Source organism: Mobula hypostoma, chromosome 13 (genome assembly GCF_963921235.1).
Source record: "Mobula hypostoma chromosome 13, sMobHyp1.1, whole genome shotgun sequence".
Classification (NCBI taxonomy): domain Eukaryota; kingdom Metazoa; phylum Chordata; class Chondrichthyes; order Myliobatiformes; family Myliobatidae; genus Mobula; species Mobula hypostoma.
Window position 1 is genome coordinate 84,249,006 of NC_086109.1, and position 15,324 is coordinate 84,264,329.

Below are 15,324 nucleotides of genomic sequence, written 5' to 3' on the forward strand. Positions count from 1 at the left end.
GAAGTTCCCTTAAACATTTCACCTTTTGCCCTTAACTTTGAACGGCTTCCATAATTTTCTTTGTTTTGTAGCTGTCTGGAGAAGACGAATCTCAGAGTTATATTCTGCCTACATACTTCGAACTTTTTAACCCATGACCTCTTGTGCTAGTCCCACCCAACCTCAGTGGAAAAAGCCTGCTTGCATTTAGCCCACCTATAGCCCTTATAATGGGTCCGGATTTAAATCCAGCTCCTTGCACAAGGTCCACCTGTGCTGGGTTGAGCATCAAGCTAGCAACTTGGTAAAACAGACAAACGCTAAAGAAACAGCAAAGTTGACGTCCTATGCACCAAATGAGGCACAGGAGGAACATACCCCTCATAGTGTTATGCACCTCTACTAAATCTCCTCTCATTCTCCTCTGGGGAATATAACATTAACCTATTCAACTTTTCCTTATAACTGAGGTCCTCAAGTGCTGGCAACATCTTTGTAAATTTTCTCTGCACTGTTTCAATCTTATTTACATCTTTCCTGTAGGTAGGTGACCAGAACTACAAACAATACCCCAAATTACATCTCTCCAACATCTTATACAACTTCAACATGACATTCCAACTCCTGTACTCAATACTTTTGATATATGAAGAACCATGTGCTAAAAGCTTTCTTTACGACCCTATCTACCTGTGACACCACTTTCAAGGAATTATGGACCTGTATTCCCAGATCCCTCTATTCTAATGCCCTATTGCTCACCATGCAAGTAGTTACCCTGGTTTGTCCTCCCAAAGTGCAACACCTCACACTTGTCTACATAAAATTCCATCTTTATAGCAAAGGAACAGTTGAGAATTTCAAAAGATGAGACATACTGGACAGGGGGTGATGCTATAAAGGTGGAAACTTTTTTTAATTTTAATTTAGAGATACAGCACGGTATCAGACCCTTCTGGCCCAGCAAACCCATGCTGCCCAATTACACCCATGTGACCAAATTAACCGACTAACCCCTATGTTTTTGGAATGTGTTAAGAAACCGGATCACTCAGAGGAAACCCATGAGGTAATGGGGAGAAAACACAAACTCCTTACAGACAGTGGTGGAAATGAACCCGGGTTGCTCTATATAATTTTTTATCATGAAAAGTTGATTTTTGAAGTATAAAAGAAAACTTAATCTACTATAGTCAATAAATAAATTAGTGAACCAAAAGATGCAAGTCCAAAGGAGTAATCTCCTCAGCCATTTATTGAATAAAATATTTAAAGTTAACTTGTACTGGCATCTAGGATTTGAAAGAGTACAGTGGTTTTGGTGTCAGGTTTTTCATTGAAATTCATGGGCACTTCGATATCCATCTGAACATGCACCTCCATCTATGTAGCACTCCCTTCATAATTTGCTGGAGTATCAATTTAGATTAATAGGCTGAACTTCTATAGAGATGGTAAAGCACAACTTGCAGTACCACGGAAATAGATTGTCACTTACCTCATGATGTTGTCATCAATGTGCATGAGGGAAGTTGCTGTGTAAAGTTTGCTGAGATCTACATCTACCAGAGCATTAGGTGATTTGCAACCATTTTCTCCAAACAATATTTTTCTGCAAGAAAATATTAAAACCAAGAACAGAATATTATTCATTAATATTCACAGAAAACAATTGAAAAAGTCTAAGATCACGAACAGATATTAACCACTAAGACCAGATAATTCCAGATCTATAACATCAACGTCAACTTTATTTCAATTCAACTGCTGCTGAAATCCTCGTCCTTGTCTCTATCATCTAAAGAAATGACTATTCCAAAGTTCTTCAGGACCCATTTCTCTCATTCTGCTCTCTACAAATATGAAGCCAGTTGGCATTAAAAACTTTGCCAACAGTGTCTTAAGTCTCACCCTCACCATTCACCATCTTTGTTTTTTTTTCCCCTTTACTGTGTTCAGTGGAGCTCTTTCTCACATTTCCTCCATTTCCTGGACTTCTGCTTTCACAATCCTTCCTTCTCCAAACAGAACAGAGATGGAGATCCTCTATTCTTCATCCTACTGCATCCAGCACTCACTCACCAGGTGTAAAACCCTAACTGTCCCTGCACAACATCCGTTAAATGGTCTTTCCTGTTCTCCTTGTTCTGTTGATCATTATTGAATCTGTTCATATCTTCACATTTATTTAAGTTTGTTTATTGATATTTGTTCATGTGACTGTTCTGCTAATTGTCGATTGCTCATGTCTGTTCGCACTATTGCCTTGCAAATGTGTATTGATATTGTGTAGTCTGTTATGGTATTGTCCTATGTTTTATCTTTGCCACCAAACCACTATCAGTTCTGGTATGTTTCATATACTGATAATAAATTGATTCGGATTCTGCTTGCACTTGTCATTTCTGCCTGCTCATAAAGGAACCCACCACTAGCTATATCTTCACCTCTCACCTTCCACAGTAAAGCTTGTTCCTAAACCTCCTCCTCACCAGGGGTAAAACAGACCTTCCACGCAATCCAAAAAAATTAAATGCTCCTCCAACAACTTCACTCACTGCTGCAATGTAGCCTCACCTTCATTGGCAAGACCAAGTGAAGACTCCACAACTGGTCTGCAAAGCACCTGTGCTCTGCCTGCAATGCCCACCTGATCTCCCAGATGCATGCTATTTCGATTTCCCCTTCTCTTTCCTACACCACCGAGTGTTCTCAGCCTTCTCCTATGCCAAATTGAGGCCCAATGCAAATTCAAACAACACCTCAGATCTGACTGGGTAGTCTACAACCCAGTGGTATAAACATTGAAAATGTTGAATTTTCCAATTACAGGCAAGCCGTAACTCCATTTGTTGCCACCTATGAATCCACCCAGTCCTCCCACTTTATACCATTTCCCTCAGCAGCCCACTCCAGCCCCTACCACCTATTTTTATTCTCCCCCAATCACTTCCTGGTATTGTCAACCTACTACACATACTTCACCATTGCATTCTTTCCCGGATCTGGTTCCATCTCTCCCTTGTTAAATCCCATTCACCTTTCTTACTTACCAGATTTCAGCAGTGATGAACGTTGAGTCCTTGCTTGTTATCCTCCAGTCCTGTCTCCACTTCAATCTCCCCTCCCTTGACCTGATTCCATCTGCTCATTTCCTCCTGACTGCTTCATGCACACCTCTGTCTCCCAGCTCCATCCTTCCCCCACCCGCCTCCTGCTGACAATCAACCCTCACTCTTCTTCAGTCCACCGATCACCTCTGAGACCCCGTCTCTTCCTTTCACTTGTCCTGTTTGTATTAGGTGTCTTCCAACATATGCAACCCATTCAGTTCCTCAAGTTTGCTGTTTTGCTTTTTGTACTATTATTTATTGTGTGGTGGGGTGGAGATACATCTCTATCAAAGGAGGTAGCCTGCATGTCACCCGTGGGCAAAGTGTGGCACCTGCTTAACACCCACCCCCCCCTTATCAGGGTTACATGAAGCCACGGGAGCAGGTGGTGGATGGTCATATGAGCAGCTGGTGCATATCACAAGTCCTGGATATGTGACCACTGGCACCAGGCAGACAATCCCTGAACAGTATTGATAATGGCTGGGGTCACCTGTCTTGTGAAGATAATGCCCAGAAGGAGGCAAGGGCAAATAGCTTCTGCAGAAAAATTTGCCAAGAACAATCTTGGTCATTAGACCATGATTGCTTACGTCATACAACATGGCACATAACGAACAAACTTTTATTTGTACTCTTTTGATGTTACCTATGCAATTCCTTCAAAGGAGACGATAAAATGAAATTCTTTGCTGATTTTAAAATCTAATTTCTATTCTACATAATACAGCCTTTTCATAAAATGAGTATAGCCACCACACTTACACACAAACCTCCTTGTTTCTTCATAGTCAGCAGTAGTTACATTAACCAGCATTGAACATCTCAAACAAACAACCTTGGCTCCTTCTTCCCAGTCATTCCAGCCCTGGCCAAGCCAAAGTTAGTGGCAGTAAAACCTCAACAAATATAGCTACCAGGTTAGCAAGAAATCAGACAGCCACACATTGATGCCACTGGGTCTGTGGAAGAGCCAACAGTCATATATTTTAAGAGCTCTTGGTTCCCATAAAAAATGGTTTTAGTAGTTGGTAGAGATGCAACTTTATAAAACTGAACTCTAAGGGATCTCTTTTAAAACTATAGATGACATCAGAAAAAACAATACTGGAAGTTACAAAATAATTTTCCATTTGCATTGTCAAAAACAGTGCACTGGCACAAGCAACAATGAGTGCTAATAAGGCAATACTATTAACACCAGCAAGGTAAACTTGCCCAAGCTAATGAACAGAAAAATTGAAGTATTGCCAAATCCAGCAAGTTTACTTTTATGTTACTATTCTTCGTGGATTGTACACTCCGTAGCCACTTTTGGGTACAGCTGCTCGTTAATGCAATATTTTATCAGCCAATCATGTGGCAGCAGACGTGGTTAACAGGTTCAAACCAAACATCAGAATGTGGAGGAAATGTAAATTCAGAGGAAACCGGCCAGACTGGTTCAAACTGACAGGAAGGTGACAGTAACTCAAATAACTGCGCATTACAACAGTGGTGTGCAGAAGAGCATCTCTGAATGCATACCAGATTGAACCTTGAAGTGGATGGGATACAGCAGCAAAAGGCCAGGACCACTTTTATTAAGTTCACTAATAAAGTATATCAAATAAAGTGGCCACTAAGTGTACAATATGTCTGAGGATCAGAAGAACCAAGATGACAGTAAGTACAATATAAAACTAGCTTACGATAAAGTGCTCTTGAATATGAAAATGTACATTAAATCTGCTTTATAAATTACAGATCAAAGTAGAACTAATGGGTAAACATAAAAATCTGTGTTGTCAAGTTCAGGTCCTCCCCGGCTTACAAACACCCCAGTTACGTTCAGCCCATACATACAGGTGACCGGCAGGATGGATTTTCTAGTTGTTATGGGGCTGCAGGCCTTTTGGAATTTTGCCACATCAAACCCAAGAAGAATACATCCAGGTCAGTGGCAGTGTCCTTTTTTAAAACCATCAGTAACATTAAAACCTTGTCTGCAGTAAAATCTTTTCTTAAACCATTAGCCAGATACAGGCCCGGGCTAAAATTCTTTACATTAGCTTTATTATTAGGAATGGAAAAATAACATTTAAAATGCTTCTCCAAGACTATTCCTCTGGGATATCTCACCTCTGCAGGCATCTTATTCCACGTTGTAACTCAGTTCACGGTCAAATTTCAACGTGAAAAGTTCAGGTGACAAAGAGTTCTCAGGAAGAGAACCTTGCCATAAGTAGGGAGGACTGGGGAGGACCTGCAAGCTTCCCCTTCAGTGAGCACATAATTATGCAATAACACTTTACTAATTGGCTGCTACATAGGTTGCTCTTGTTCACCAAGGATCACTTAATTTTCAAATGCATCTCTAATCACAAAAGAAAATTAACAATGAAAATAAAGGTCACCTGTGAAATAAAATAATCTTTTTCATGTTGTCTGCCATTAGGAAGTTGTAAAATCTCCGACACTGGTCCCACTGCAGGAAAGTTTCCTGTGCCCTGAGAAAAACAAAAACCTTAAGCATAAGGTTCAACAACATAAACACTTCATTCATGAGGTATTATACAAAGTTGGTTCCTCCAGTAAGTTAGGAGACAGATAGAATCAGACCGCATTATAAATTTAAGAAGTGAAGTAATATCCTGTTATCTACATTTGCAGCTAGCTAAAAACCTGAATTTCAATTCTCAGGAAGCTCTTCGGCACAGTCCTGACATTCCTGTCCAGGAGGCAAGCAGCAGTTTCCTGTCTATTGGACAATTAGCACTCTTGGCTTCTTCAGTACAACTTTTCTAGGGTGCATCTAATCGACAGATCCTGTAATCATTATATATCCAAAATTTACTCATGACATATCCCACAAGGCTACACCTTACACTCTTGTCATTACATGGTGTGTTTTTTTTACACCAAATGATTCCTTTTAGGATAATAAAACTATGGAGCCCTGTAACGCTTCCAAAATTCAACACCATGACTGGGTTAACTGGTTTCCCATTATTCATTTTTGACCCTACTACTGGTTTACTCAAAAGGGAACTGGTCCTCAATCTAGACAAAGGCAGCTGACACAACAGCAGACTTCATAAAAATAACCACTTCAATAAATAACTTGCAACAACTCTACTATAATTGAGGATAAGACACAGGAGCAGAATTAGGTCATTCAGCCCATCATGCGTGCTCTGCCAATTCTTCATGGCTGATTTTTTATAATTCCGTTTCAATCTCATTTTCCTGCCTTCTCCCTGTAACCTTTGATGCCTGAAAAATCAAGAACCTATCAAGCTCTGCTTTAAATATACCCAATGATTTGGCCTCCACAGGTATCTGTGGCATTTTATTTCATTACCTGGCTAAAGAAATTCATCCTCATTTTTGTTCTAAAGGGTTGTCGTTGTATTCTGAGGCTGTTCCCTCTGGTCCTAGACTGCCGCACTATAGGAAACATCCTATAATCAGAGCTTGTGCCCTCTGGTTGGCAGATATTATATCAGATTAGCTTTATTTGTCACGTACATCAAAACATATAGTGAAATGTGTTGTTTGTGTCAAAGACCAACACACTCCACAAGTGTCATCATGCTTCCAGCACCAGCATAACATGCCCACAATTTTTTACCCTTAACCAGTATGCATTAGGAATATGAAAAGAAACTGGGGAACCCAGAGAAAATCCACACAGTCATAGGGAGAATGTACAAACTCTTTACAGACAGTAGCAGGAATTGAACCCAGATCTTCCAATTGCTTGTGCTGCTACACTACCGTAGGAATAGTGGTAAAATTCAAGTATTAAATAACTAATAAATTGAAAGCAGATATTGCATTAATAATCCAAAGAAATAACATTATACAAAAATGCCAGAGAAAATCAGGAGAGGTTCATATGTAGTGCAAGTACTATGGGAGGAATGACCTTCATGAAGCAGAGTTTCCATTTCTTCAAATATTTTCTAATCCATTCAATTATGCATCCAACTTATTCAGTATACATTCACAAGGGAGAAAGTACAATTTATGTACATTAGGCCAATTTTTGTGATTGGGAGCCTAAAAACAGTAACATTCCTCATTGCAGGGTCAGTATCCGACCTGCATATTTAGAAAAGTTGATTTCCGCTGTATATAATCAACCTTGCTGCAATAAAGAGAATGGCAACAACCAGATGTTTTTACTTCCAAATAATTACTTCTTGTTGTTAATTATAGAAAGCCAAGCCAGAAATTGACCCAACTATGGAGTCATCTGCCGATGCATCAAAAACGCAGACTAAATGATCACTGCTCTGTATCAAATGGGGCCACACTTAATGGACTTGCATCAGCCACAGAGCTCTGAGGCAACAGCATATAAACTCTGATTTACATCTGTGTTGTGTAAGATGTATTTTTTTTCTACAGAATATACACATGAACAGCTGTCTATTTTAAATCTACAGACCTTGTCTCACATTCTTTTGATACATATGTAATATATATGTACAGTTGAAGTCACAAGTTTACATACACCTTAGCCAAATACATTTAAACTCAGTTTTTCACAATTCCTGACATTTAATCCTAGAAAATATTCCCTGTCTTAGGTCAGTTAGAATCACTATTTTATTTTAAGAATGTAAAATGTCAGAATAATAGTAGAGAAAATGATTTATTTCAGCTTTTGTTTCTTTCATCACTTTCCCAGTGGGTCAGAAGTTTACATACAATTTTTTAGTATTTGATAGCATTGCCTTTAAATTGTTTAACTTGGGTCAAACGTTTTGGGTAGCCTTCCACAAGCTTCTCACAATAAGTTGCTGGAATTTTGTTCCATTCCCCCAGACAGAACTGCTGTAACTGAGTCAGGTTTGTAGGCCTCCTTGCTCGCACATGCTTTTTCAGTTCTTCCCACAAATTTTCTATCAGATTGAGGTCAGGGCTTTGTGATGGCCACTCCAATATCTTGACTTTGTTGTCCTTAAGCAATTTTGCCACAACTTTGGAGGTATGCTTGGGGTCATTGTCCCTTTGGAAGACCCATTTGCGACCAAGCTTTAACTTCTTGGCTGATGTCTTGAGATGTTGCTTCAATATATCCACATAATTTTCCTTCCTCATGGTGCCATCTATTTTGTGAAGTGCACCAGTCCCTCCTGCAGCAAAACACCCCCACAACATGATGCTGCCACCCCCCCCATGCTTCACTGTTGGGATGGTATTCTTCAGCTTGCAAGTGTTACGTACCCCGTAACTGGGTTGCCAAACCAGCAGAAATGGATCACTCAGTTGGAGTCTGGAGTACTAGAACTAAGAAAGTTTTATTAAAGAAACAAGCAACACAGTAATCGAAAGGATAATAAATGCAACAATTCAACAATGATAACCACACATGTGCACAGAATTAAGATAACAGCATCAATCAAGCTCTATCGTTGTCTAGGGGTAAATGACCAATTTCAAAATGACTCAAAGTTCAGTCCAGTTTGTAGTTCAGTTCGCAGTAATCGTTGCCATGGCGATGGACAAGGTGGGGGAAGAGAGACAGAATAGGAACAACTGATCATTCAGAACACTGCTTCACTCACAGACCAGCGGGATGGCTCACAAACAGCTTTTGGGCAGGTCCTTGGTGATGTCACCTGAGGTCACCGACTGTGACCCCTCCTCCAGATGCGGTCGATCCTCTGCAGTGAACCCGGCACCCAGGCAAGGGCGGACACACACCGGGTTCCCGCTGATCGTACCTTTCCACCCTTGTCGTTGTCTGGGACTTCTCACCCACTCGTGAGAAGCGCACCGCTTCCAGGGTCTCGTTACCTCGGGTGGCGTGTGTGTCCGTCTTAGCAAACCTGTCCCCTTTTTATCCCCCTGCTGGGGTATCGCCTGTCCATCACTTCAAACAGTTCAGGGTTCAAAGGGGGGAGCCGCTCCAGACAGCTCTCCCTCCCACATCCCTTCATTACACATCTCCAGACGCTGCTCCATTGTTCCTTATCTCTCCTTCCCCTGAGGGCAGGTGGCAGACCAACTGCTGATGCCACTGATGCTAGCCCAGGCCAGCAAAACATCTTAATTTTATGTTTATTCTCGTAACACTTCCCCCCTTTAAGGATTTTTACCGGGAGGTAAAAATTACAAACATGACTACATTATCTGCTACATACACAATATACATCTTTAACAGTTATTTAGCTAATACAGAGAATTTGAAGCTGTCAACACCTTGACAGACAGTCATCACATTTTCTGTTCCTTTTACACGTGTTATTAATAATCCCTTAGACCAGGCTCCAACTCAGCAAACTTCATAGTGGCCAAAAACACTGATGAATTGCGACCAATGTAACCTCTCATTTGGTTTTGTCCCGGACCACAATAACAAGGGTCGTCCCATTCCGACTCAATTTTCCCTCGCAAGGGCTTAGTAGGAGGGGGACGGGTATTGACCGCAGAGTTATTGCAAAACTTCCTGCAGTACCCCACCATCTCCAAAAGCCTTCTGAGGGCCCTCTTGTCTGTCGGGGTTGGGAGGTCAGCGATAGCCTGCACTGTAGCTTGCATCACTGCCAGCTGCCCCTGTGTCACCACAATTCCCAGGTAAGTGACATTCGTGTGGCCGAATTCATTTTTTCCAAGGTTCACTATCAAGCTGGCTTCAGACAGCCGTGTTAAATTGCCAATACACACCTCTGTGTTCATCAGCCCTTTAGTCACTGAATTACTCAAAAAATATGGGTGTTGTTTACTTGGCTGCCCTATTGTAACAGACATAACCCAACGTCCCAGTTCTTTGCATTTCCTCAGGACAATCAAACACATGGGTGCGAGTCGTTTAATTACTCCTTCGGGGATTAAGGGAGAGACCTTATCAGTAGACCTGGCCAAAACAATAGCCTTCTCCCATCTGACCGATCCCATCCTAATCTTTTCAAAATGGTTTTTTTCTCTTATCAAGGGGCCCCTAGCTTCATTGATTTCCACGCTAACACCGACTAGGTTTGTTAGCATATCAAAAGCCGGTGACCGTCTCAGTTCGCGTCGGTCATGATCAATAACATTTTTCCCCCTGGGCAGCCGGTAACTCTCTTTCATGATTCCACCAACTGTTTCCTCCAGCACCGCAAAATGTCCACCGGGGGGTACCTCGTGGGCCATGTTAAAAACCTCATCCCCATAACTCTTTTGCACCACCCCCCACTCCTCATCTGCGGATGCTGTACTTGATTTCCCTTTCTTCCTTAGCACTTCCTCATCCGCACAATAGCTTGTCAAGGCTGTGTCAGAGAGAGCGGTCTCTGCAAAACCCATCAGCCCCTCGCCTCGCTCCTGCGTCTGCACAAATTCTTTCCTGGCTACTGCTACGTCCGTCCCAGCTCCCTCACTACCTCTTATCTCACTACACTCTGTCTCATACAAGGTTGGCAGAAATGTTTCAGCCAAATTCACCATCGCGGGCGGGGCCTCCATGCTGGCAGGCTGACCCGTCAATCTCACGACTGGGAACACGATTCCTCCGGCGATGTCATTACCGAGCAAGACTTCCACGTCTTTCATCGGTAATTCGGACCCTCACCCCGATCGTGACTAGTCCAGAGACCAGGTTGCTCTGTAAATGTATCTGGTGCAAAGGGACTGACTCTGTCCCTTCCCCAACACCTTTGACCTCTACCTCCCCAGTCTGGGTCTCTGAGCTAAACTCTAATACACTCTTCAGTATTAGTGACTGACACGCTCCCGTGTCTCTCCAGATCCGCACTGGAACTGGTTTTAACCTCTTTTTCATTGACACCAGTCCGGCCGAGATAAACCTCTCGCGCCCTTCCTGGACTTTTTCAGACCTGTCCTTCCCTAGCGGTTCGCTTAACAGCTCGATACAGCCATTCAAAATTTCCGCTTTTCCTTTCCCCGTCTCCTTCCTTGGGGCAAAGCACCTGGACGCAAAGTGTCCGACTTTCCCACAATTATAACAGACGACCCCAGGAGACTTCCTACCAGGCTGCTCCCGGTCTACCTTATCCTTTTCACTAGTCCCCGGCTTACTTTCTGACTTTTCCGGCGGACTCTCCCCGCCGTCCTGACTACCCTTCTGGTAGCCTTTACTCGGGGCAACCTTCATTTTATGCGTCAACGCATACTCATCCGCTAACTTAGCAGTTGCGGCTAACGTGGCTGCCTCTTTCTCATCGAGGTAGGGTCTCATACCCTCAGGGACACAACCTTTAAACTGCTCAATCAGAATCAGCTGCAGCAGTCTGTCATAATCCCCCTCTACCCCTTTCGAGGCGCACCAACGCTCACAATATGTTTGCATCTCGCGAGCAAACTCCAAATACGTGCGGTCCCACCGCTTCCTCGCATTCCGGAACCTCTGCCGGTATGCCTCCGGGACCAACTCATAAATCCTGAGGATGGCCTCCTTCACCACCTCATACTTCTGGGCATCTTCCGCGGATAAAGCGGAGTAAGCTTGTTGGGCCTTCCCTTTCAGTACACTCTGAAGTAAGACAACCCACTTATCCCTCGGCCATTCCTGACTTATGGCCACTTTTTCGAAATGGAGAAAGTACCGATCCACATCGGTATCGTCAAATGGGGGAACCAGCCTAACCTCCTGGGTCGCCCGGAACCCTCCACCTTGGTTCGGTACGAGCCCCTGCTCGGCCCTTATCTTTAACTTCTCCAGCTCAAATTCCCTTTCCCTCTGTTTCTCCTCTCTCTCCAACTGTCTGTCCCTCTCTCTCTCTTCTCTCTCCAACTGTCTGTCCCTCTCTCTCTCTTCTCTCTCCAACTGTCTTTCTCTCTCTTGCCTTTCTACCTCTTTCTCTTTCTCCCGCCTTTCTAACTCTCTCTCTTTCTCCTGCCTTTCTAACTCTCTCTCCTGCCTTTCTAACTCTCTCTCTTTCTCCTGCCTTTCTAACTGCCGTACCCGGAACTCGTGCTCGAGTCTCAGTTTTTCCAGCTGTACCTGTACCGCGTCTCCAGCAGGTTTTTCAATAGACACCTCCCCCAGCTCACCTTGGGGAAACACACCTTTAGATACATAGTGCTCTACAATAGCTCTGTGTATCTCCTCTCTCCTCATTGTCGACTTCACCTTAGCAAGATTCACCCGTTTTGCCACAGCTATCAATTCCGATTTCCTGGCATCCTCTAATGCCTCCAAGGTCGGCGCCTTTATAAATTCCTCAACCTCCATTTCTGCTGTTTGTCTTTTCTTTCTTTCGGGAATTTTAACCCAATCAATTTACTCCGTCCCAAATTTAGCGTTCAAAATCGCGGACGAGAACCCCACTTATGTTACGTACCCCGTAACTGGGTTGCCAAACCAGCAGAAATGGATCACTCAGTTGGAGTCTGGAGTACTAGAACTAAGAAAGTTTTATTAAAGAAACAAGCAACACAGTAATCGAAAGGATAATAAATGCAACAATTCAACAATGATAACCACACATGTGCACAGAATTAAGATAACAGCATCAATCAAGCTCTATCGTTGTCTAGGGGTAAATGACCAATTTCAAAATGACTCAAAGTTCAGTCCAGTTTGTAGTTCAGTTCGCAGTAATCGTTGCCATGGCGATGGACAAGGTGGGGGAAGAGAGACAGAATAGGAACAACTGATCATTCAGAACACTGCTTCACTCACAGACCAGCGGGATGGCTCACAACAGCTTTTGGGCAGGTCCTTGGTGATGTCACCTGAGGTCACCGACTGTGACCCCTCCTCCAGATGCGGTCGATCCTCTGCAGTGAACCCGGCACCCAGGCAAGGGCGGACACACACCGGGTTCCCGCTGATCGTACCTTTCCACCCTTGTCGTTGTCTGGGACTTCTCACCCACTCGTGAGAAGCGCACCGCTTCCAGGGTCTCGTTACCTCGGGTGGCGTGTGTGTCCGTCTTAGCAAACCTGTCCCCTTTTTATCCCCCTGCTGGGGTATCGCCTGTCCATCACTTCAAACAGTTCAGGGTTCAAAGGGGGGAGCCGCTCCAGACAGCTCTCCCTCCCACATCCCTTCATTACACATCTCCAGACGCTGCTCCATTGTTCCTTATCTCTCCTTCCCCTGAGGGCAGGTGGCAGACCAACTGCTGATGCCACTGATGCTAGCCCAGGCCAGCAAAACATCTTAATTTTATGTTTATTCTCGTAACACAAGCCTCACCCTTTTTCCTCCAAATGTAACGATGGTCATTATGGCCAAACAGTCCAATTTTTGTTTCATCAGACCAGAGGACATTTCTCCAAAAAGTAAAATCTTTGTCCCCATGTGCACTTGCAAACTGTAGTCTGGCTTTTTTATGGTGGTTTTGGAGCACAGGCTTCTTCCTTGCTGAGCAGCTTTTCATGTAATGTTGATATAGGACTCGTTTTACTGTGGATATAGATACTTGTCTACTTGTTTTCTCTAGCATCTTCACAAGGTCCTTTGCTGTTGTTCTGGGATTGATTTGCACTTTTTGCGCCAAAGTACGTTCATCTCTAGGAGATAGAATGCATCTCCTTCCTGAGCGGCATGACAGTCACGTGGTCCCATGGTGTTTATACCTGTGTACTATTGTTTGTACAGATGAATGTGGTACCTTCAGGCATTTGGAAATTGCTCCCAAGGATGAACCAGACTTGACATAATTTTCTGACCTCAATCCGATAGAAGATTTGTGGGAAGAACTGAAAAAGCGTGTGTGAGCAAGGAGGCCTACAAACCTGACTCAGTTACAGCAGTTCTGTCTGGCGGAATGGAACAAAATTCCAGCAACTTATTGTGAGAAGCTTGTGGAAGGCTACCCAAAATGTTTGACCCAAGTTAAACAATTTAAAGGCAATGCTACCAAATACTAACAAAGTGTATGTAAACTTCTGACCCACTGGGAAAGTGATGAAAGAAATAAAAGCTGAAATAAATCATTCTCTCTACTATTATTCTGACATTTCACATTCTTTAAAATAAAGTAGTGATCCTAAATGACCTAAGACAGGGAATGTTTTCTATGGTTAAATGTCAGGAATTGTGAAAGACTGAGTTTAAATGTATTTGGCTAAGGTGTATGTAAACTTCTGACTTCAACTGTATATATTAAGAGTAAATTCCAAATAATTGGCACAGCTGTTTTTTTGGGACAACTCTTAAAGAACTAAAACTAATGGATAAAATAGCAGGGATTCCCTTTGTTTATTTGGGACACAATGCCACTTAATTGGGACAGAAGACTGTTGTCGAACAGTTTCTAAATAGTGTCATTGGTGTGCATTTGTGTGGCCGTTAAGGCACTACAGTGGGCTTAGAGAGAACAATCAATTGCATGTATTTGTGTTCAAAAAGCAGGGATTTTTATCACTGAGAAGTAAGCAGTAAAACAATTCAGAACTACTTTGCTCACTGCAATTCAAACATTCAGGCTTGGAGAAGCCAAAAACAGTGGGGAGTGAAATGAAGCAATTTCACTACCTTAACAAGTTAGGAACTACAAAGAATTTGTAGGTATCAACAATCATTTTGAATGTTACAATGAAAATGAATATTGTATGAAAATAGTCCATTATTTGCTAGGTGCCTGCGATAATTTTTATTTACAGTCGATCAAAAGAGCATGGCAGTGTTCCCAGGATGTTCCTCCGTCAACAGCTATATGAACCAATAGACAATTTAATAGTACTATAGCAATAGTAGTATTCTAATTTGTTCTGTATTTCATTTAAGTACATAATTTGTTGCTCAGTTGAATGGTAGTTCAACTTTTTTTTATAGCTTTTTAACTACTTTCAGGAAACTTCGGCTAATTGGGGCAGACGCCGAATTGGGCCAAAACGTAGTGGTCCCAATGTGTCCCAATTAACTAGAATCCTCTGTATATGTATATAAATACACTCCATACATACATGTTATTTAAAATCTAAGCCAAAGAAGCATGCAATCCCCTTCCGTTCAGGAGAAGTAAATTTTCTGGGGATAGGTTGGTGTTTAGAGTTAATAAACACGAGAAAATTCTGCAGAAGCTGGAAATCTAAAGAAACACACACAAAATGCTGGAAGAACTCAACAGGTCAGGCAGCATCTATGGAAAAGATTTTAAAGTTAAAACTGAATTTTATAAATCAAATGATGTTTTGAGGCAAAACCAAAGTGCTGGTTTACGTTCTGTGACATGACTCTTACTATTACAGGCAGAAGTTCCCACTTGCTTCAATTATACCACTGTCCAAGAAGAATAGTGTGAGCTGCCTTAATTACTATCGTCCGGTAGCACTCACATCGACA

The 15,324-nt window shown here is 42.6% G+C and overlaps 1 protein-coding gene across 4 annotated transcripts in view; it reads right to left on the bottom strand.

The window, feature by feature from the left end:
• The window catches only part of LOC134355745 (monoacylglycerol lipase ABHD2-like), a 101,315-nt gene that overhangs the window by 22,014 nt on the left and 63,977 nt on the right, over positions 1–15,324 (bottom strand). For all 4 annotated transcript variants that reach the window (XM_063066092.1, XM_063066093.1, XM_063066095.1 and 1 more), the window contains exons 7-8: positions 5,489–5,581; positions 1,478–1,591 (exon numbers count right to left, since the gene is read on the bottom strand). In XM_063066092.1, the coding sequence (XP_062922162.1) occupies positions 1,478–1,591; positions 5,489–5,581 (207 nt within the window). The remainder of the gene's footprint in view (positions 1–1,477; positions 1,592–5,488; positions 5,582–15,324) is intronic.